This window comes from Crinia signifera, chromosome 2, assembly GCF_055691185.1.
Source record: "Crinia signifera chromosome 2, ASM5569118v1, whole genome shotgun sequence".
Classification (NCBI taxonomy): domain Eukaryota; kingdom Metazoa; phylum Chordata; class Amphibia; order Anura; family Myobatrachidae; genus Crinia; species Crinia signifera.
This window is the reverse complement of record NC_139218.1, coordinates 348,608,545-348,630,338: the sequence shown is the minus strand read 5'-3', so window position 1 is coordinate 348,630,338 and position 21,794 is coordinate 348,608,545. Positions and strand designations below refer to the sequence as shown.

The following is a 21,794-nucleotide window of genomic DNA, read 5'->3' as shown; positions in this document are numbered from 1 at the left end:
CAATTGTTAATGTATCCCAAGCTAAACATGGTAAATTGAGATTAGTTAGAGAACCATGGACTATCCTACCACGGTGTGGATAACAATTTACCTGCAACAGTATTTTATTGCCATCGTGGTCTTCGGTCTGCCATCTGCCTTCACTGATTGGGCTACACTGGTTGGGCAAGAGAGGAATAAGCTGTCCAAAGTCTTTTACTCTAAACTCCAGTAACGAGGACTCCAGTGGCACCGGGGGTTGACCCTTAAGGAGTCTCTTTAAGGAAAACTCAATATCTATATCCATATTTGAGTAGATCGGAAAGACACAAAAATCGGCCTTCTTCTTCCACAGAGATTTTTTCAGAATAAGTTCATACATTTTCAGCATGTCTTCAAAGTTCTCATAACTGCAATATACGGTAAAGCGGATAATTTCCTTCCCATAATGCACCTGTCGAATGGCCCACAATGGGGTTCCATTTGTGAAGGTGAAGAAATCTTGGTTGCATGGCATATAAGGGAGGAATTTGCCATGGACACGCTCTGTGTGATGGAACTGCCAGGGGGGTTTCTGGAAGCAGTCGTAGAGGTGTAAGATCTGCTCTTCCCCATACTCTTCTTGCAAAAATAAAATGACTGCGAGGGCGGGTTGGGATAAAACGGCCTTATTCTGCTTCTTTTTCTTGGAAATCCTTCTCTCAGAGACCCGAAAAAGTTGCAGATCAGGGTGGATCCATGCCAGGAGTTTATCAATGGCACCTTGGAGAGATCTGGAATCACCGGGGTCGGCAATAATATGGATGCTGACAAGGAATGGGTCCTGCGCATCATCTACAGAGAGCTCACCTATTAAGATAAATACATAAAGCGTTAGATTGCAAGGTTTCAAATTAGCAACAGATACAATAAATGGGAACTTTTATTATGGTCATCATCATTTTATGTAAATGGGGCCACAAGGGTTCTGCAGTGCTTAAAGTACATAAACAAGAAAACAGTAATGTACAAGACAATGCAGGACAAGTAAATGGTATATAAATTATAAACAATGCTGCAGTAGTGGTCATAACACTGAAGTAAGCATGGTTAGACTTAAGCTGGGTGCACGCCGGGTGACAGATCTGCCATTCTCATGTACAGAGGCTATATCGTGATATGACGTTGTTCAAGTCCGATATAGCTGCATAGCTATAGTTCAGAGCGTTGGATTTGAACCATAGGAGTTGTTGGGGATCACCTGATGAGGTCACTTGGCTGTTGTAGGTGGATCCATATTTTTGGCACCAAGACCCTCAATTTTACTTCATGTCAAATTGCAGAGGTTATTGTAATTGTTAGGATTGCTAGTGTTCTAAGTGCTTAGAGTGTGCACATGCATTTTATCTTCGTATGGAACTACAAGTTCCAGCAAGGTATCACCTCTTAATATGGTTAGAACTAGGGTGTGCAGTTCAGGCCACCCATTTATCTTGGACAGTCAGTAACTTATTTAATTTAGTCAACTAAACAGCGCTGCATATCATTACTGTTACATTATGCAAGATTTGATCAATCATAACTGTTCCCCTCTCCTGGTCTACTACATACAAGCAGAATGAGCGCTGAATAGTAATGCCAGCAACCATGTCTTGCCAAAATCTAATAGAAGCTAAAAATAAACCACACATCTTAATTATATACGACCCTGAGTAGAAATTGTGTATTCTCCCATGGGTTTCCTCCAGGTATTCCGGTTTCCTCTGGGTACTCCAAAAAATATACTGGTAGGTTAGCTGGCTTTCAACATGAAATTAACCCTAGTGTTTGTGTGCATGTTATAGGGAGCATAGGGGGGTATTCAAACTGTAATGATATTTTCCGACAGGGCCCTGAGGAAGACCCACGAAGCGTACGCCGGCCGACCCAGCCGTGCGCACGTTCCTCCAGCAATTCCCTACCCCCCTTTTTTTGTGTTCTATGAAATGTATTTATTAGTCCTTTTCAGGACTCTAATGTAATAGCAGCCTCTTGTCACTAGTCACCCTAAGACCACACCAGCAGCAGTACGAGCTGACAGTGGCACAGGGTTGGACTTAAAGACATACGGCAACTGAAATCCTGTTTGCGGCACTTGTCCCTAGGACAGGGAGTGCGCGCCGATAGCTACCTGTTATACGGAGAACGGACGGCTCCCTGCTAGCTGTACGCGACCATAGTATCAGGTCGACAGCACGGGGTTCTACCTAGTACCTGTGATACTATTGTTACCGTTACCACCAGCCTCTCCTTTTGGGGGAATCATTGCATACCGTCCATATAGGGCAGGTTTAAGCTGTACTGGTTAAAGAGTCTCCCTGCGACCGCAACTATAAGCTATATTCTCAATAAACGGCGTAAGGAAAAAACTCCACACCATCAGCCTAATTAATAACCCTAGCCCAGGTAGCAATGTTTATCCGGGCATTGAATTGATTCACTAGCAGTAACCCATACATATAATAGAGGTGCTGCATCACCCTAAAAACCCGCTCTGTAAGCACTGATTTAATAGTGACCTCAGACGGAAAGGGGTAACCGATTAGTGATATTACTGCATTTCTGTGATAACACACAGCTCAATTGTATTATCAATATACAAATAATACAAACAGCACCACGCCAGATAAACTGGTAATTAATTGAGCTAATTAATTCAATCTCAACCAATTGAGTACCAAACACCGCATCAAAGTAGCTAACATATAGGCTGTTACATTTGTATATAGAACACAAACCTATTTAAGATTGACACACTTCTCTCCTCAAACAATTGTTCAAAGGTCAAGAAGGAGAAAGCTAGTAGTGTAATTGATAATATTGAATAGAGGGAATTTGCTCCAGGAACTCGCACGTGCCTTTTAATAGCACACTGTTTTCACTTGTGTTAATGTTATTTGTTGTTTGTCATATTTCGTGTTCTTCACTTTTAAAATAAAAATAATAAAAGGTAAATTTTATGACTCTTTTCTATAAATGGTGCACCACCATATGACAATCCATTCTCTTTTCTGTAAAAATCTCATTAAATAAATTGTCGGTGGGAGCACACCCCTGGATCTAATAGAAACTGAATAAACTTGACCAGAGGGGGCCAATTGAATAAATTAAAAAACTATTCTGATATCCATCTCCCTTCCTGTGCAACTGATCACCAAAAGCTCCTACATAAGCATTAAAGGGAGTCATGATCGGTTTTGGCAAGAAAAAGCCGCGGATTTTAGAATTCACGACCGCTTCCCGAAATCCACGGACTTTCCAACACTCGACAGCCAGGACATTGAATTCCAACTGGCGAGTTACTTACGGATGAAACTAAAAAAAACGGCCCAGGATTCCACTGTCGGGATTGTTCCGATAGTTGGAATCCCATATTGAAAATCCCCCATAGAATGTAAGCTCCGTTAATATCTAAATATTCTCTGCGGAAGAGGTTTGCACTATAATTTTTTTTTTAACATAATATTTTGATCTCTGTCCTATTAATTTAGAACATTCAAAACCCAACTGAAAAAAAACAAAAACACTCAATGATATGTGCAATTTAAGATCAGTCCGGCGACTTCGGAGGAAATGTACGCTGCACAGAGAAGCCTGAAATTGCGAGCGGTTTCTGTAAGGGAGGTATTCTTATCCTCGTCTCTCCGTGTGATCTGCCATGGGCTAATTAAAAGTCTGAAGGAAGGGTAGGGAAGAAAAAAAAAATCTGGATCTTTGTGAGATCTGTCATTGGCATTAGTATTCAGAGAGAACGTCTGATTGTGTCATCAGGGCTCGATGGTAAAACAAATAGCTTCAGAAGACCACCGGAGAACTGTACAAAGCCATCATTAGGAGCTAGAGTTACACAGACAGCAGAGAAAATCTGCTTTTATTCAGCTCTGGCAAAGCTAAACCCAGAGCCAAGGAAAAGAAGTGGCATAGCTAATCGGCTTCTTAAGTAGAGTACTGTACACTCCAGAATATTCCAGCATCTCCTCTTGTGTTTTATTTTCCCACCTGCAATTATGCGCCTTAGCCCGGCTTTGTTCCTATAGTGTGAGCTGTGATAAGGGCCTCGGGCCGGGGTATTCATGTCCTGTGTACTTCACGCTGACAAATTTGTCGTTGTTCAGAGAGCTTTGAATTCAGTTGACAGAATGCCTTCTGTCTGATTACAGAGTGACTTCTCATCACCCTTCTAGAACAATTCCCTTAATGCAGGCAACGTTTTTTTAGATTTAAATAGTCATCAAACGATAGCTCATTCAGCAGGACAAGCCTGGATAGGAGCCATTACCTCACAGATGAAAGAAGAAGACTTCTAGGCTTAATAAACCCGGTTCTTGCAATGTAGGCCACAAGCAGCAGTCCGCCATTTATTAAATGTAATAGTCTTTTCTAAAGATTGAAGTTTTGGTGCTCAAAAGCCCTTGTATCAGTATTATTGCGGCTTAAAGGGTGTATTCAAATTGGGATTCCGACAGTCGGGCACAACAACAGTTAAAATAAATTGTTCCAGCTGTGGAGTGTCGGAAAGGCAGCGGATCGGTGAAAATGGCTACAGATTGCCGAAAAACGACCTTGAAAAAAAACAGTCTGTGTCTGTTTCCATCAACACAAATCCGACTCTTTAAAAAGTTGAATCGGACACCCTTCAATGCGGTCATTAAGGAAATGCACAGATTGTATACCCCCTAACCCTTTATCAATATTGTTGCCGAATGGCTACAACTACGTCAGGAATTTTATAATGTCATCTCGCTGTAAATATTTCATAATTCAGATATTGTTGCCATTTGGCAACAACAGACTGACCATTACCACCTGGTGGTGAAACTGGAGTACTGCAGCCCCAAGGAAAAAGTATTTCTTTTAAAGTATGAAGGTGGCTGATGGTGTCTAGGTCTTGACATACATATGATCAACATAGTCAAAATGTTGATTAGCAATATGTCAACATGGCTATGGTCAACATGAGTATTTTTTTTTTTTTACTTTTTCATACTTTACGAAGACTCCGTTTAGCAATAGCAGTATGTGGCTAGCAAACAGTAGTGGTGTCTATATGGTCAAAAAAAAAAAATTGAATGGGAAAAACTATTCACCTTTTTTCAGTGGCAAACTTCTTCATGGTAACCTTTTGGTGTGGACTTAGATTGTCGACCTGCTAGAACACACTCAGTGAGCAGATGTGCAGCGTAGTCTCAAACTATGAAGACCAGAGTGGGACCTTGGGACTATACAAGAGAGGAGAACACTGGAGATGTGAGCTTAGCCAGGCTAGAGGTCTGCATTTAGGATTGATGGGTATTTTCTACTTTAAGAAACCTTTCTTTAGAACAAGGATGGTCACAGTAACCATACTTGCCTACTTTTTAAAAACTTTTAAAAATACTTTTTAAAATAATTTTACAGAGATTGTGAAAGCAACACAGATAAACGCAGCATTTGTGGCGAGTGTCATAAAGTTGACTAAAATACTAATGCAAATGAGCCTCAAAGTTGTTACACAGTTATAAATTGTGGCCATGAGATACCTTATTTGAAACATGTAGCCATAAGGATTATTGTACCTTCTAATTCAAGCAGAAAAACTGCATGGATGATTCCATAGGAATATTTATATAGATTTAGTTTGCACTTACCGATTTAATTTTTGTAAAAAAAAAAAAAAAAGCCGCTAAACAGAGCCTTATTTTAAGACAAAAGAAGGGAAGTCCTAAATTGATATCACGCTGGACATGGTTTCCACCATGTTTGATTAAAGGCAGTCCCCTGAGCCACTAAAGTAGGTGCATCCCTGTTACAGGGCACATCCAGTGAGGAGATTTTGGTAAAGTGCTCTTCCACTGTCATTTTACTGCACTTTGGGCCTGATTCAGGTTCAATCAGTCCCCATTGTATTCGCACCAGGGCAGTGGCACAAGTATAAAAATCTATTATAGCGGCACTGTCCTGCGCGCCGAAGGCGCGCACCGAAAAATGGGCGTGGGCATGGTCGTGGTCATATGACACTAGGGGGAGTGGCTACAAGCATTAGAACACGAACAGATAAACTACAGAGATATTGCGTGCCTAACGCGCACGGACACAATTTACACAGTAATGCCTGTTACGCTTCACACACCCAATACATATTACCCATGCCATAATGCCCATTACACATTATGCCCATTGTGCCACTGCCGCACAACTGATTATGTCTATTACTAATATGCCCCCACAGTGCCAGATATGCCGCCAGTGCTAGGTATGCCCCCAGTGCCAGATATGCCCCCACAGTGCCACACATATGCCCCTACATGCCACACATGCCCCCACAGTGCTAAGAATGCCCCAGTGCCAGATATGCCCCCACAGTGCTAAGTATGCCCCCAGAGTGCCACACATATGCCCCCACATTGCCACACATATATGCCCCCACAGTGCTAGGTATGCCCCCACAGTGCCAGATAGCGTAGTTACATTAATTTACATCCATCCAGGCTGCCCCCCAAGACTTCTGTGACTGAGCAGCAGCTGCAGCCCCCAGCCATCGTTGAGAGGAGAGGAGACAGAGGAGCGTAAGAGGAGACTTACATTAATTTGCATCCATCCAGCCTACCAGCACTGGGCGCCCTGTCACATGTCCCGCCGTCCTCCCGGAGACAGTGGCGGCTGCTGCCAGAGTATGCCACGGCTGACTCCCCTCCGCGGTCCTGAGTCAGGCTGCATGGCGCCACAGCCATGTTCACCTCCTCTTCTGCCGCCGCAGTCAGTCAGACTACCGCGGATTTGGAGACTCCCGGGTCCCGTCCTGTGCGGCACGCACATCACCACGCGATCCTGCGCATGCGCAGTGATAGCATTTCCGTATTAGTGTTTTATGGCACCAGGGGCAGATGTTTTGGCTCTGTATAAACTAATTCCCCCTGTGGGAATGCACAGTCGCCGAGGCATTCCCACAGTGGGAGCAGGATGGAAGCGGTCAGGGGAATGGCGCAAGTGAAGGCACAGCATTTTATGGGCATCCCCATGAAAACGGTGGAAGTTCTTATGGGTATGCGGGTAGGCCGATGCCTGCCATGGGTGGGTGCTGACTTCACAGGACATCAGGCACCCACCCCTTCTTGGAACCGCACACAGCAGATATAGATCAGTCAAGACTGGTAAAAAATAATTTGATGGTCTGTGACCACCAATGATTTCGCCCCCATTTGAATTGATGTTTATGCTAAACATCCATTTGCAATGCGGAGGGGGGTGGGGCTGCAGGTTACTTGCTCATCTGGTGGGTGGCATTAGATGGCTTGAATCAGGCCCTTTGTGTATAGTGCAGTATTCTACAACTGGACCAATTTATCATTTACAATTAGTATCTGTTCAACATTTAAGTTTGTGATATCATACTCAGATTAATGTATGTATCATTGGACATCATATACATTCAGATATTACCATGAGAGAAGCGCTTAATGTACTGTACTTGTGTTAACGATATGCAACTAAATAAAAGTTGGGCAAGTTTAAGTAGAAAAAAAAAAGGACAACTAATAAACTAATACACAAACTAAACACTGGAAAAACTAGACTAAATAATCTCAATGCATTGGTTCTGAAGTTTAATATCTGGAAATAAAACATCATGGTATTATTTGAAAGAATTAAATTAGAAGACTGCTAAAGCAAAACATCTAGCACCGTTTCCGATTCCTGATTATTACTGTAGCAGGGAACTGCTAAAAAGATTTCTATTTAACATCAAAGACTCAACCGCCCTCAACTTCCTGAGGATATATCCATCCATTGTCACTGGCTTTAAACTCGATTTCTAATACTAAAGCGTTTTTCTTAAGGCGACAACCAAATGTAACACTCAAACAGGGGAAAATGATCAATCTATACCTAAAACATATGTTTAAACACTCCAGACCTGAGATAGATTTTCTATATTATGCAAGCGGTGCCAAATAGCACACCGGAGAATGGTTTAGCGGAGCAATAGGATTTGCATGATGTACACCGTTATAGGATTTGGTGTCAAAGGTCCACGGTGATGAAAATCTATCATGCTAGCAGTTCATTTGTCATTACGGAATGTTCTTATAATAGACATAGATGCAAAAAGGGGGCAGAAGAAGAATGTGCTTGGGGCTTTCAATCACGGTAAAAGCTAAATTACTTTCCACCTGCAATGTCCTGAATACACAATGTAAAATAGAATATTATTAACCCCTTCCTACATTCTAAAACCCAGGAGGTTTAATTATGGGGAACAGGAGCCACAAATAGATGCGAGAAACATTTTGGCATGGCGGAGACGCATTCCAGATTGGTTTTATTTGTAATTACCGGATAGAAAAGCTATGACGCATCCGATAAAATAAACGGCTAAGGCTGCTCCTCACCTCTATGGGGGAATTCAAGGGTCGTGCATGACAATGGTCATTAGATGATGCTCAACGGAGCAATTCAAGTGTTGCTCTATTTGAGCAAGCACAGCCGCCGGTGCTGACATTATGGTTATGTTGGATAGGGTGACTCTGTGCAAACCTCCACCACTTAATATCAATGGAATAATACACTGAAGCTTTCTATAGTGAATAAAAAAGGATTTTTATTCTTAAAAAAAATTCACAATGAACGTTAATGAAAAAAAATCAATAAATTCTATGTTCTCTATATGAAGAGAACAATAGACGGTGGAGGGCTGTGACCTAATACCGGTATACACAGACAAAAACAATTGCAATATTCCCAGATGGGATTTATATGTGTTTTTTTGTATGCGGGTGAGTTTTATCTGTGTATACCGGTATCAGGTCATCTATTGTTCTCTTCATATAGAGAAAAAAATAATTTATTGATTTTCATTATGTTCATTGAGAATGTTTAAAGAAATAAAAAGGATTTTTTATTAAATATAGAAAGCGTCAGTGCATTATTCCATTGATATTAAGTGGTGGAGGTTTGCGTAGAGTCACCCTATCCAGGTTTCTCCATTGTACGGATAGGGTATTATGTAGTATACCCTGGGAAACTCTGCAACGACCACCAATACCACTGACCCAGCGCAGTTTTAACCTTTGTTATCTATTACGGTTATTTTGTTCCATCGTTTAGAGACTGATAACTAGTGTTATTATATTCTCCAACAAAACCAGTTGCTGTGAGCTGTATAGCAAATATACATGTGTTGTAATGGAATTCTGAGGAACATCTGATGTGATATTGACAGACTCATGGAACACACATATAGGGCGTCACATTAGGTTGGACTCGTAACAAAATCACACAAGTGCATACAGTATGCAGGCTTGCTGCATCTTACACAAAAGATGGACTAGGAGGAGAATGGCCAGAGAACAATAGGCTGTATTCATGTTATTGTGACTGAAGGATACTAAGGTACCTGTCATGATTTAACAAGATAAATGGGACATTCCCAACTGTCAAGACATTCCAAAATATCCTGGGGAAGCCCAATGGGTGAAACGTGCCGATAGTAGGAGATAAGTGACGTCAGTCTGCCGGCAGACCCACCAATATCCATCCATATTTACAAGGTACTCCACCATTGAGGAAGAATTCCTTCTGTAGGAAATAGTGTGAGCATACAGTAGCACCAGAGATGTTCTCCCCAGAAGATGGACTCTGACATATTTGGGAGAGCATAAGCAACACTGCCTCTCTCCGAGAAATCTTATATTATGTATATATGATGTGACATTATGTGATTCTTATGGAGCAATGAGAGTGCCACTTAAATATTAATTATATACTGGGCTGTCTGGCTTCATTGTTGTGGCGGTTATTAGGGGCTCAAGTTAATTCTGTTGTAGGAGTGCTGGATATCAAGCTATGATAGATATCCATCTATATATCTTTATTATGTGGTCTATGTCTTTTCTACGTCCGTGCTATACTGGAACAAGCCATTTCACATTAAATTTATTTTTAGGCTAGTAATTACAACTGTTTACTAAACGTAAGCACTGGATTATCCAATCTGATTTTTGTTGATGGTTCAGAGTACACAAACTCATGCACCCATTAAAAAAATGTTATAAAATCCCCTTCAGACTAATGACACCCATTGCGAAATTGGTTTCTCCTTCCACTGATCAAAATTTCCGATCGTGCGGTTAATTGAATTCAACCCTATTTGTATTAGCTGAATACTGTAAGAAACGTATGTGGTTAGACTTGGATATCTCAATATGGTATGCAAATAACCCAATATACTGTATGAACAAATCCAAAATACTTATGGTTCCAAGCATTTTTGATATAGGAGACTCAACTTGTACTACAGATATGTCCTTATACTGTACATCTAGCCTCAATATACCATGCAGGGTGAGATGCCTGGTGTGAGTGAGCCACCAAGGTCCTGGGTATGGATCGTATTGTCAACCCCACTTAGGTCAACAGTCATTAGGACGACAGGTGGCAAGGTCGACATGGGACAAGGTCGACAAGTCGGAAGGTCGACATGGACACAGTTGGAAGTCAACCCCAGCCCCTCGCATCTTCGGACACTATTTTATTCTCCCACCATGCCCTAGTGGATGGTAGGGCACGAAATGCCGCCTGTCGGCACATGTTGGCTCAAAAAACAGTAAAAAAAACATGTCAACCTTCCGACCTAACCCATGTCGACCTAACGCTGTCTCGACCTAAACCCATGTTGACCTTGACACCTGTCGACCTTCACCCATGTCGACCTAGACACCTGTCGACCCAAAGGTGTCAACTTAATGACTGTCGACCTAAGTGGGGTCGACAATACGACCATTTGCCCAAGGTCCCATGCAGCTCTGCTAATGTGGGTATCTTTTTTTGCCCAAAAATGTCTAAACCGTAACGCAATGCGACTAGGATGCACAAGGAGACTGCTGATAAATTTGGGGTACTTGTGTAGTTTCATGGCGCCAGCATGGCGGCAAGCCCCGCAAGGGGACTCCGACGCACGACGCCATGCTGGCGCCGTGAAACTACACAAGTACCAGTCTGTGCGGTGTGGGCCTCCCTAGACTCCATGAGCACGGCTCACATTGAACTCAACCCATTATAAAAACGCCAATGGGTGAACTCACGTATGCTGATGACAGTGCGAATGATAGAGGTATTTATTATCTAATATATTGTCGCTGATAATACACTTCCCAATGACTAGACACAGCAAGTGTAAAACTTCATCCATTGAAGCTGTGGGAAAGTGACTAATTTCCTGAGGTGATGGAACAAAGTCTCTTATCTGTGCAATGTACAGCAGTGCTATAGACAAATACATGATTAACGTACTGTTACACCCGCTGGCAGGACTGTGCCCATTAAGAAAACAAGTAGCATGCCATCGCTGAGCGTTCTACTTAAACTGAATGAACCAGTCCATTTGTTAGCCCTTTCCCTTTGTGTCGGATCTCAAGAAGATATATTTATTGCTTAGAAGTCCACAATGTCTTAATTTAACTTAACATGTGACCCCCTGCAGTCATCAATTCATTTTATTTGCACTGTTAATTCAATAGTCTCTTTGTATCTATTTGACTGGCTTCTCTCAGATGGAACGATATGGTGTAAATATGCACTTTGTATGCGAATTCTCGCTCTGCGTATGCATCCGACTTGAGACATTTTGGGCTGGATGTATGTGAGGTGCGCACGTGGAGAGGCGGATCAGAGGCGTTATCCAGCGAGGGTAGTACACTATTGGGTAATTCTACTAAAGCTTCTAAAATTGATTACGTGATGTTGCTCATAGCAACCAGAGTCTGTCTATCATTTTCTAAGATGCAATAGAGGGAATGAGACAAAGCCGACTTGATCTTCAACTCTTTAAGAGTGACGATATTGTGCACATCCTATGCCGGGCACAATTATCTTGCCGATCTGCCATTGTATGGTGTATGCATGCATGCAACCAAATTAACATGCCAATTGTCCATTATATTCGCCCTAGGCAATAACTTTAAAGTTGTAATTTGGCCACATTTGGCAATTTATGCACTGCCACTTCTGATCATTGCCATTCTCCATGTACCTTCACAGCGAATGAAAACATGGAAGAGGAACCCAGATTTGGTGTGACCATAAATCGACATTTTGCAAGGTAAACCAGGAGTTAACCCTTTCATAAGTGAATTTGTCATTATAGGTGTGAAAATTGCCAAGCAAACATTTTTATTCATCATAATGACCTGCAATGTTTACCTTATATAGGAAATATAATCTTTTTTACACATTTTCTTTGACATTCAGGTAAAAACCCCATGTCAACCTTTTCACTGTCGACCTAGACATTGTCAAACTAATGACCTGTCGAACTAATGACTTTTCGACCTATAACCATGTCAAACTTTTCCTTTGTCGACCTAATGACCGTCAACCATCAGTCTGTGGAACAAATGATCCCAACCCGTGAAGCCTGCTGCTATCTAAGGTTCTGCAGAGAAACTGCCCTTTATTCCCGACACATGATGTGTTGCGGAAGCTGCAAGTTAATCCTTACTGTGAGAAATGCAGTGGTCAGCACGGCAACACAGTCACTGAATGGCGCCTGTCAGCTCCAAGCATCATGTCCGCGTAATCATTTCTATTCATGTCAAACCAGGCACAAACCTGAGACATAAATAGCGTGTTCTGCAACACTTATCAGGATCAAATACTAAGTAGGTATTATTGTTCTAGGATATTGAATTCCATACAATTATTATATTTATATTAAATATTTTAGTAAACAATGAGTAATTTCATAGAAAAGACAAGTACAAAACTTAATAACAAAAGAAAACCCCACTCACATAATGTCCCGATTGAGGGGTGAATTTATGAAGCTTGGAGAAGTGTTATCTATCCCCATAAAGAACGTTATGAGCAAGGTGATAATGGTTCAGCCAATCAGCTACAATATGTAAATTGACAGGTAAGAGCTGATTGGCTGAACCATTATCACCTTGCTCATAACGTTCTTTATGGGGATAGAGAACACTTCTCCAAGCTTCATAAATTCACCCCTGAGTCACATGCAAAAGGTGAACTTCCGTCTCTATACAAATTCCCATGCACCAAGATGAATTTACTGGATTTCATACAGAATCTGTGATTATTTATCATACAGCCGGCCTTTCATGACACCTGTATATTATTGTAGTAAAAGGAGTTCTGGTAACATATATGATAGCGCACCGTGAACTTACAGTATTACATTTTTTTTTTACATGGCTGATTATTATTGTTTTCATTTGTGATTTTAATAATGTAACTTGCTTTTATTAGCTTATGCTATTTATTAAGTGTGTGTTTATTATTAGAACCATCTGAAGCAAATACAGTGCTGCTTTTTGTTAATAAATTCCAGGAAGGCCAGAGGCCCACAGTCACTTATGGAGGGCACACACTGAGATATGCACTATTTTTCTATTCAATTTTGTTTCTAGAAGCAGAAAAATCGAATGGGCATCGAATGGTTTTTCTACACTCAATGCAGATTCAATCCCAATGCGTGCTTCCATGTAGTGTAAATTGAATACAAAAATAGTCTTGACAGGCAAGACTATATTAGTACAGATCTGTACTACATAGTCAAATTGAATGAATTTTGCGTACCATTCAGTTTGATCCTATTCTAGTGACCTTACCCCTTGTCTACAAGTATGAAATTATACAATGCTCTCGATTTGCACTTCATAAAAATAGTTTATACTGAGCATACTTTAAATAAAGCTTCCAAATAAATAATGTTTGTTTTTTATAAGAATGTATTTAATATGTATTCTTAAAAGGGAAATATCCTAAAATAAATAGACTGTTGTAAATTGTTTGATTGAGCAGCACTTCATTCACATGGTGGAGTAATACACTATAATATTGGTATTTCTGACATTGACAAAAGGTTGATACAATCAAAATGTTGGCATGGAAATGGTTGACATGAGTTCATTTTTTTTTTGGGGGGGTGTCCGTGTCAAAATCTGCTGCTTGCTTTGGGCATGGGGCCTTGTGTGCTCGGCACACTATGATAGTCTAACTCTCTGCCCCCTTGGATCCTGATGTAAGAAAGTCTTTTTTTTTTTTTTTTTAAACATGAAAAACTCATGCCGACCTAGACCACATCGACCTTTTTCATGGGTCAGCCAATAGTAGTCGCCCTATTAACTGTTGACCAGATACCGTTTAGAGCAGTAATCTAATGTGTTTACGTTGTCATCTATTTGGTATTTTAAAGGATATAAGTCTGATTGGAGTGGATGATCACTTAAGTCTCCAGAGGGGTTATCTGGTCTTACATACTACACCATATATACCTAATTACCTGATTTTGTTTTCAGAGTTCATCCGGATACTGTACATATGAACACACTGGAATGACTGGAATCGACTGAACAAACCACAAGGTTTGGTTGCAGGCAATACAGGTTGAGTATTCCTTATCCGAAATGCTTGGGACCACAAGCATTTTGGATACGGACTTTTTCTGGTCTTTGGAAAAAAATTTTTTTTTAAACATACTAACTTGGTCCCCTGTTGGTGCCCCGATGGTCCCCCAATGTCCACGGCGGCCTTCAGAATCCTCCTCATCGGTCCCAGGTGTGCATTGCGCGAGTTTGCAGGCGCGCCGGTGACGTCACCCACGCAATGCACCCCTGGGACCGGAGATGCTGCTGAAGAGGATCCTGAAGCCTGTGGTAGAACGTGGCAAGTATGAAAAAAGGGTCAGAAAAAACAAACAAAAAACAACGAAATATTCTGAAAAATCACGGTTTTTTAAATATTTCAGTTTTTGGATATATGGATAAGGGCTTCTCAACCTGTATATTGTTGCTACTGTACACACTAGAACAACCTTCATGCCGCTATATTCTAGGCAGTGGCACAAAGGCGACGTCGAAGCAGTCCGACATATCACTAGGATTTAGATGTACAGCATCTGATGGCTGCATGTGACTGCAGGAGCATGCATATTAAGCGTACACACTGAGTGAGGTAGGCAATATGTCGGTCCATTACACCCAATGGGATGACCGATCACTCAGTGGAAACCCAGCTTAACCCTCTTTGGTTGGTGTATAGAAGCATAAAGTACCTAAAGTTATAAATAATTGCCTGCTTTTCCTAAAGCTATCCTTTCAAGGTGTTTAAGGAACCACGCTGCCTAAAAGTTTAAAGACAACTGGGCTGAATCAACCTTGGATACCTTGCAGAAATGTATCAACATGAAACCCTAAAATTATACAAAAACTACTGAAAAAATTCTAACAATTATAAACAAAGATTGAAGTGAGCATAAGCTTAATGATTTATTAACTAATTACAAGAAAACCCAAGTGCTACTCATTCATTAATTCTGGTCATATGCAACATGGTCTTATTTTATTCAGCAAGTACCTTGAAACTACAGCAGAGGAAAACGTGACTTATGTGTTCTTATGGCGAATGTTTGCAAATAGGAAGGATGTCAACTGTTTGGAAAAGGTCACAAAGGGCAGATTTGTACATCCGACACATTGGATATTACATCCATAACATAAAAGCCAGCAGAAACGGATTGTTTCATCTATGCTCTGAGTTGTTACCTCTACTACATATTGGAATTTCTCCCAGGATTCCGACTATCTTGGCCTGAGAATATTCATATTTGTGTTTGCATGGATTACGGCTGCAATTCTCTAGATATTATTGTACTGTTGATTTTTCTTTTGAACAAGTGGTCACTATGGACACAGCTGATCTTTTAGGTTAGGCTAGGACTCCATGTGTCTGATGATATTCCCAATATGGGGGATAACACCTGCTTATCTCATTGATCTATGGATATTTTGGCTGAGACACAAAGATTAGATGATTCCATGTACAACATTGATGAATGTTCTGTTAGCACAGCTTTGCAGCCTGAAAGTGGATATCAGTAGCATCACATAAACGGACAAAGTAACCCTTTGAGTACCAACATTGCTGTAGGGATAGCCATCATTGCTTTTGCCATCAATGTTTGCCATCGCTGGTGAATAACTATGCAATGGACGACCATCGATGGTCATCCATTTTCTTTGCCCGATTGGCCTGCGGGCCAATCAGAATACGGGCGGGGCTTCACGGGTGTCCTGGGCGGAGCTATGCTCTGTGTCCCAGGAAAAAAAAGCAAAACGAAACTATTTGTTTAAGCTTGACATCGATGGTGGGAAACCATCTGGTTCTCCCCCATCAATGGCAAAACTATTCGGCATCGACCATAAACCATCAATGTTTTATAATCATCGATGGTCATCCCTACATTGCTGTGATCAGACCTTGTACATGTAAGATAGTAAATGTTGCAGCGCGCTATGGTATAGGTGTTTGCAATTCATTTAGGCACAAGGTGGAATACAGCTATATCTACTTAAAAAAAAAAGTGCAAACTGTTATAGGACAGGAGAAATTTATGCAAAATTTCATGAAACAATTACAAGTAGATTAAGAAATTCATTGGTCTTCCCTGGTTTGCCAGGAATTTGAGGAGCGTTTAAAACAACACACTAAATAGCTGGAAACAACTGCGTTGAGTCGGAAAAGACAACAGATAATAAAGATTTTGATGACTGGGTGGGGTACACTTCAAAAAGAACAAATCTTGACCATATCTAGAGTAAAAAATAAAAATCTGAAAATTAAAATTAAATGAAATGTTTTTATTGCTTCTGAAGCATAATAAAAACATTGCACAAGCAGTTGCAGAGTCTGATAAGGGAGCACAGATATATAAAACTTTCCCAAAGCCTCCAGCCAATCCATCCAAAATAGATCAAATTATTTGGTACTTGTTTCCTAGAACGGCCACAATCGCAGGCATCGTGTACCTTTAAGTTAAGGTACACGATGCCCGCAATGGACCCGATTTCCTTTGAAATCAAGTCCATTTTGCCGGCAAAGGGAAAATCGGGGGCATCGCGTCGGTCGCAACCATTAACATTGGCCCCGACGCGACCAACGCGATGCCCCCGATTTCCCCATAGGCTTCAATGTTAAAATCATTTTTAACATTGAAATCGGGAGCATCATGTCGGTCTTGTGCCATTATAATGGCACAAGATGAGATGGACTTGATAAAGTCCATCTCACATAGTAAAAAATGTGAAATGGGCCAATATGACCCATTTCACATTATATATGGCCCCGTCGTCACCCCACTATTGACGTGAACCCGAAGCGTGGCGAGCGCAGCGAGCCCGCGAGGGACGGCGGTGCGCGTCCTCCGACCTTTTCATTTCCCCTACTATCCACGTCGGCGTGGAGTTGAGAATATAAAGTGTGGCGAGCGCAGCGAGCCACCGAGCCCGAAGCGTGGCGAGCCCCGCGACATGGATAGTAGGGGAATGAAAAGGTCGGATAACGCGCACCGCCACCCCTCGCGGGCTCGCTGCGCTCGCCATGCTTCGGGTTCACGTCAATCGTGGGGTGGGGTTTACGCTGTAAAATTGGGAGTCTAGGGAATATTTTACATTGAATCCAATGTAAAAATCGGGTCCCAGGGACCCCATTCACATTTGATTCAATAAAAAAAAAAAAAAAATCGGGTCGGTCGCATCGCATGCGACCAAATCGCATGCGATGCGACCGACGCGATTTTTCCGACACGACCACCACGACAAGTACCAATTATTTTTCTGGAATAAAGAAAAAGGGGACACTCCCAGCTGAATCCAAACTAGTAGAATAGTCTTCTTAGCAACTGAGCTAAGCACTAGTAATAGTTTACGACAACTACGTAAAACCCACTGACCCTGTGGAACACCCCCCACTATAGCCCATGCGGCATTTCAAGGCAAATAATTAACCAAACTACCAAGGGCATATCGATGAACTTGAACCCAGAAGAGTCTGATCATAGAGCAAGACCAGAAGCAGTGATAAAGATCGCCATAGTTCTCCGGACATCAATTTACCTCAAACACCTGGGCATAATGCATTTTTCCTGACACTCCCAAAAAAACAGCCAGTTACCACCCACAAACGCGGGCTTCCTGTCAGTCAACTTGTGTACAGCCAGTGACCCAAACATTTGCAAGATTTTATCGCAGGGTGGCCTTGAGGGTTCTTAAAATGTTGATCATTATGGATTAAGTTCTGTACCTAATTTACAAGTCCAATGGGTGCCACCTCATCCTTATACTACATCAGGATTCTGCATGTATCTGACTATTTAAAGAAGGGTACCATGGCATTTAATATTGAGTGGAAGGGAGTGCCTGCACACATGCAAGTATATTGCATATTAATTATTATACAAGGCTGTTCCGACTCCTCAACGCACGAGCCCCAAAGGCAAAAGCATAGCTTTAAGAGAGGAGGAACAGAATAACTATGGGTAGGTGGTGTGGGAAGGGGGCAGTTGGGACAGAGCCACGGACCCGCAAGAGAGTAAGACGTGGGCCCTATGTTATCAGTTACCTTATCCAATTTATGTTGGATTGTATTCTGCACTGTCATTTACGCTTCCTCTCCCAATCAGAAGGGTAAGATATCACAATATATGTTACTTCCTGATTGGTGAAAATGTCATCATTGAATACCATTTAACTGGAAACTATTAAAAAAATGTAGTGTGTAAACTGTATTGTGATGACTGTTGCCATTCAAATCCTAATGTCCAATTAAATGTATGAAAATACTATGAACATTATCAAAATATTGAATTAGAATGCCCTGCAATGTTTTGTTGTACAAGTTACAGCACAATGCTTTATGTGCTAAAAATGAAAAGAATTACCAAACTATGTTTTTGGGGGTTGGAGGCAGTGATGGCTAACCTTGACACTCCAGCTGTTGTTAAACTACACATGCCACGCTAAAACGGATGCAGGGCATGCTGGGATGTGTAGTTCAACAACAGCTGGAGTGTCAAGGTTAGCCGTCACTGACTTAGGGCCTTGTTTGTCTACTTTACCAGGGTCACAAATGGGATACGCCGGAAACATGCAATGGGTCATAAAGGGTTAAGCAGATTTGCCTACCTTCATTAGCTAACTCACATATACTGTAGCATTAGGAATTAGCAAGTGAAAACAACAAGTCCTCCTTTCCTGCTTACACAAAATAGGGATTATAATGGTTCATTTGCCAGGGAGCACTCTGGGTAATGTCATGTGCTAGGTCAAAAATACCATCTGCCTTCTGATTGTTCTATGATTTCGGTACTTGTGTATTATAGCGGCGCCCCCGATGTACATCGCGCAATGTTTTTACCGAATCGCATGCCATGCACCCGATGGCATGCGATGCGATTTTTGCCCCCTATGCGATAAAACATTGTATAAGCACCCTAAAGGGTGCTTATAAGCACCCAAATGGGTGCTTACAATGTTAAATGCACCCCCACTATAAACGTGAACCCGAAGCGTGGCGAGCGCCGGTGGTACGCGTCCTCCGACCTTTTCATACCCCCACTATCCACGTCGGCCTGGAGTTGAGAATACAAAGTGTGGCGAGCGCAGCGAGGGGACGCGGATACCTGTGAAGCCCGCGAGGGGACGCCGATACCTGTGAAGGTATCCGCGTCCGCTCGCCACGCTTCGGGCTCGGTGGCTCGCCACACTTTCTATTCTCAACTCCACGCCGATGTGGATAGTGGGGGTATGAAAAGGTCGGAGGACGCCACGCTTCGGGTTCACGTTTATAGTGGGGGGGTGGCGTGGGGGTGCATTTCACATTGTAAGCACCCATTAGGGTGCTTATACAATTTTTAATCGCATCGCATTGTATGGCATTGTATGCCATACACAATGTCATACAATTTTAAAATTGTATGACATTGTACAACATCGCGCGATATCGCATGCCTTATGGTATGCGATGCAATGGGCGCCGCTATAATACACAAGTACCATGATTTCTAGTAATGTGCTTTACAATCTTTTCTGTAACACACTAATACACTCAGTAAATTAAAATGCATATTGAAAATGTGAGGTATAACCTGTCTACACCTACATTATAATATAACATGCACAGGGATAGCCAGACACAGCTACTCTTGTGCTCGCTGCTCACAGAGGCAGACATTTCTGACTGCAGTCGGCATTTTCGGCCCTGTGCCCCAAGTGCCAACACGTCAGCTTTATCAGTCACCCACCTCACCCATTTTGACAAACATACAGGACATATCAGGGTTTGTTATGTACACAACAGCAACATGTGGAGGCTGCGAGACCAACCTGATCACTGTCTGGAGGTTTATATGTTAGCGCTCTGTGGCTTAATTACCATAAATGAATAAATTATGCAGAATGAGCCTTCAATTGGCCATACTACAGTGGGTTTTTGCATCACATGGGCATTTCTGTACTCTGTGTGCAAGCACAAATAGGTCTGTCAGTATGCATATATTGACATGTGGGTGCCTAAACCAGACAAGATGGAATAGGGGTAGACAGAGTCAGACTGGGCCCGCCTCTAAAAGGTGCCCATACACTAGTATTATCTTCAGATCTGGATGGATGGAACAAAAACATGGTTATGGATGAGTGACATTTTGTCAGTTTTCCAGCATTTCCAAGCAAATGGTCAACTTTCATTTGCTCTCATCCATAACCATGTTTTTGTTCCAACCAGCCAGATCTGAAGATAAATCTGCGTGTGTATGGCCACCTTTAGTCCAGACTATGCACTCAAATTATTAGAGGGTCAGTAACCTGGTGGAACATGGATAAACATGGGTGTCTGGTTCTCTTCCATGGAAACTACACCAATATTGGTCACAGCATACCCTGTTTCTCCCCTAGTGTTTGTTGTGGGCTTTTACACAGTGAACACAGTTCCGGCCACTGATTGGAATGTCATTGTAGCATTCATTTACTAATCTAGTGGCAAAAAAGATACACACGTCCTCATACTACTACCCTCAATATGATCTGAGATGAGACGCCTGGTGTCAGGGTTGTCAGGTCCAGCGTTACCTCTTCAGAAAATCCGTCTTACTCACAATATGACTAAGTAATAAGACATTGTACGGATTCTAAAGGTGCCAATAAACACTGCGAGAATTGCCTGCATTTTGGACTATAATCGCATCGCATGCAGCGCATACTTTTTGAACTGTGCGATGGGATGTCCGCAGGAGCATCACGACAATCGCACCGTGTACGGGAACCTTAAGATTCTAAGTCTAAAACGTATAAACCATATAAAGGTGCCCATACATGGTGAAGCGGGGTAGTGTGATGCGCACATCCCATCGCGCAGCTCAAAAAGTATGTGCTGCACATACATTTTGAACTAGGTCCTGATTGCGTGCGATGCGATTGGGACCAAAACGCATCCAATAATCGCACAGTGTATGGGCACCTTAAGTCTTCTCATTTTTAAAATGTTATGAAGTGCGAAGTGTGACGTTCACATTTAGGGCCGGATGTATCAAGCTTCAAAAGTGATAAAATGGAGAGTGAGAAATAGCCAGCCAATCAGCTCCTGTCATTTTTCAAACCCAGCCTGTGACATGTCAGGTAGGATATGATTGTTGGTTGGTTGGGTATCACTCTCCATTTTATCACTTTTGAAGCTTGATACATCCGGCCCTTGGTAATCGATGTGAAAACACTATTCTCGCTTGTGCATATGATATCACATCATTTTCAGATTGATACAACTTTGCCATCTGCTGCTAACACTGCCAAGCATCTCTCTAGGCGTTTTGTTAGTTACAAGAATACACACTTGTACAAATGACGCGTACCAGGTGTAATCCGGCTTTTATGCTAGGCTACTTGTGATATGCCCGACTGAAATCTGTCTTTCTGTGTACATTGGCTGAGCAAATGCATACAATACACACATAAAACTGTATGCATTTGGCATGA

At 41.9% G+C, this 21,794-nt stretch overlaps 1 protein-coding gene across 3 annotated transcripts in view; it reads right to left on the bottom strand.

Moving 5' to 3' along the window:
- FAM124A (family with sequence similarity 124 member A) overlaps positions 1 to 21,794 on the bottom strand; it is a 70,261-nt gene that overhangs the window by 12,176 nt on the left and 36,291 nt on the right. For all 3 annotated transcript variants that reach the window (XM_083169705.1, XM_083169704.1, XM_083169703.1), the window contains exon 3: positions 92 to 828. In XM_083169705.1, coding sequence (XP_083025831.1) covers positions 92 to 828 — 737 coding nt within the window. The remainder of the gene's footprint in view (positions 1 to 91; positions 829 to 21,794) is intronic.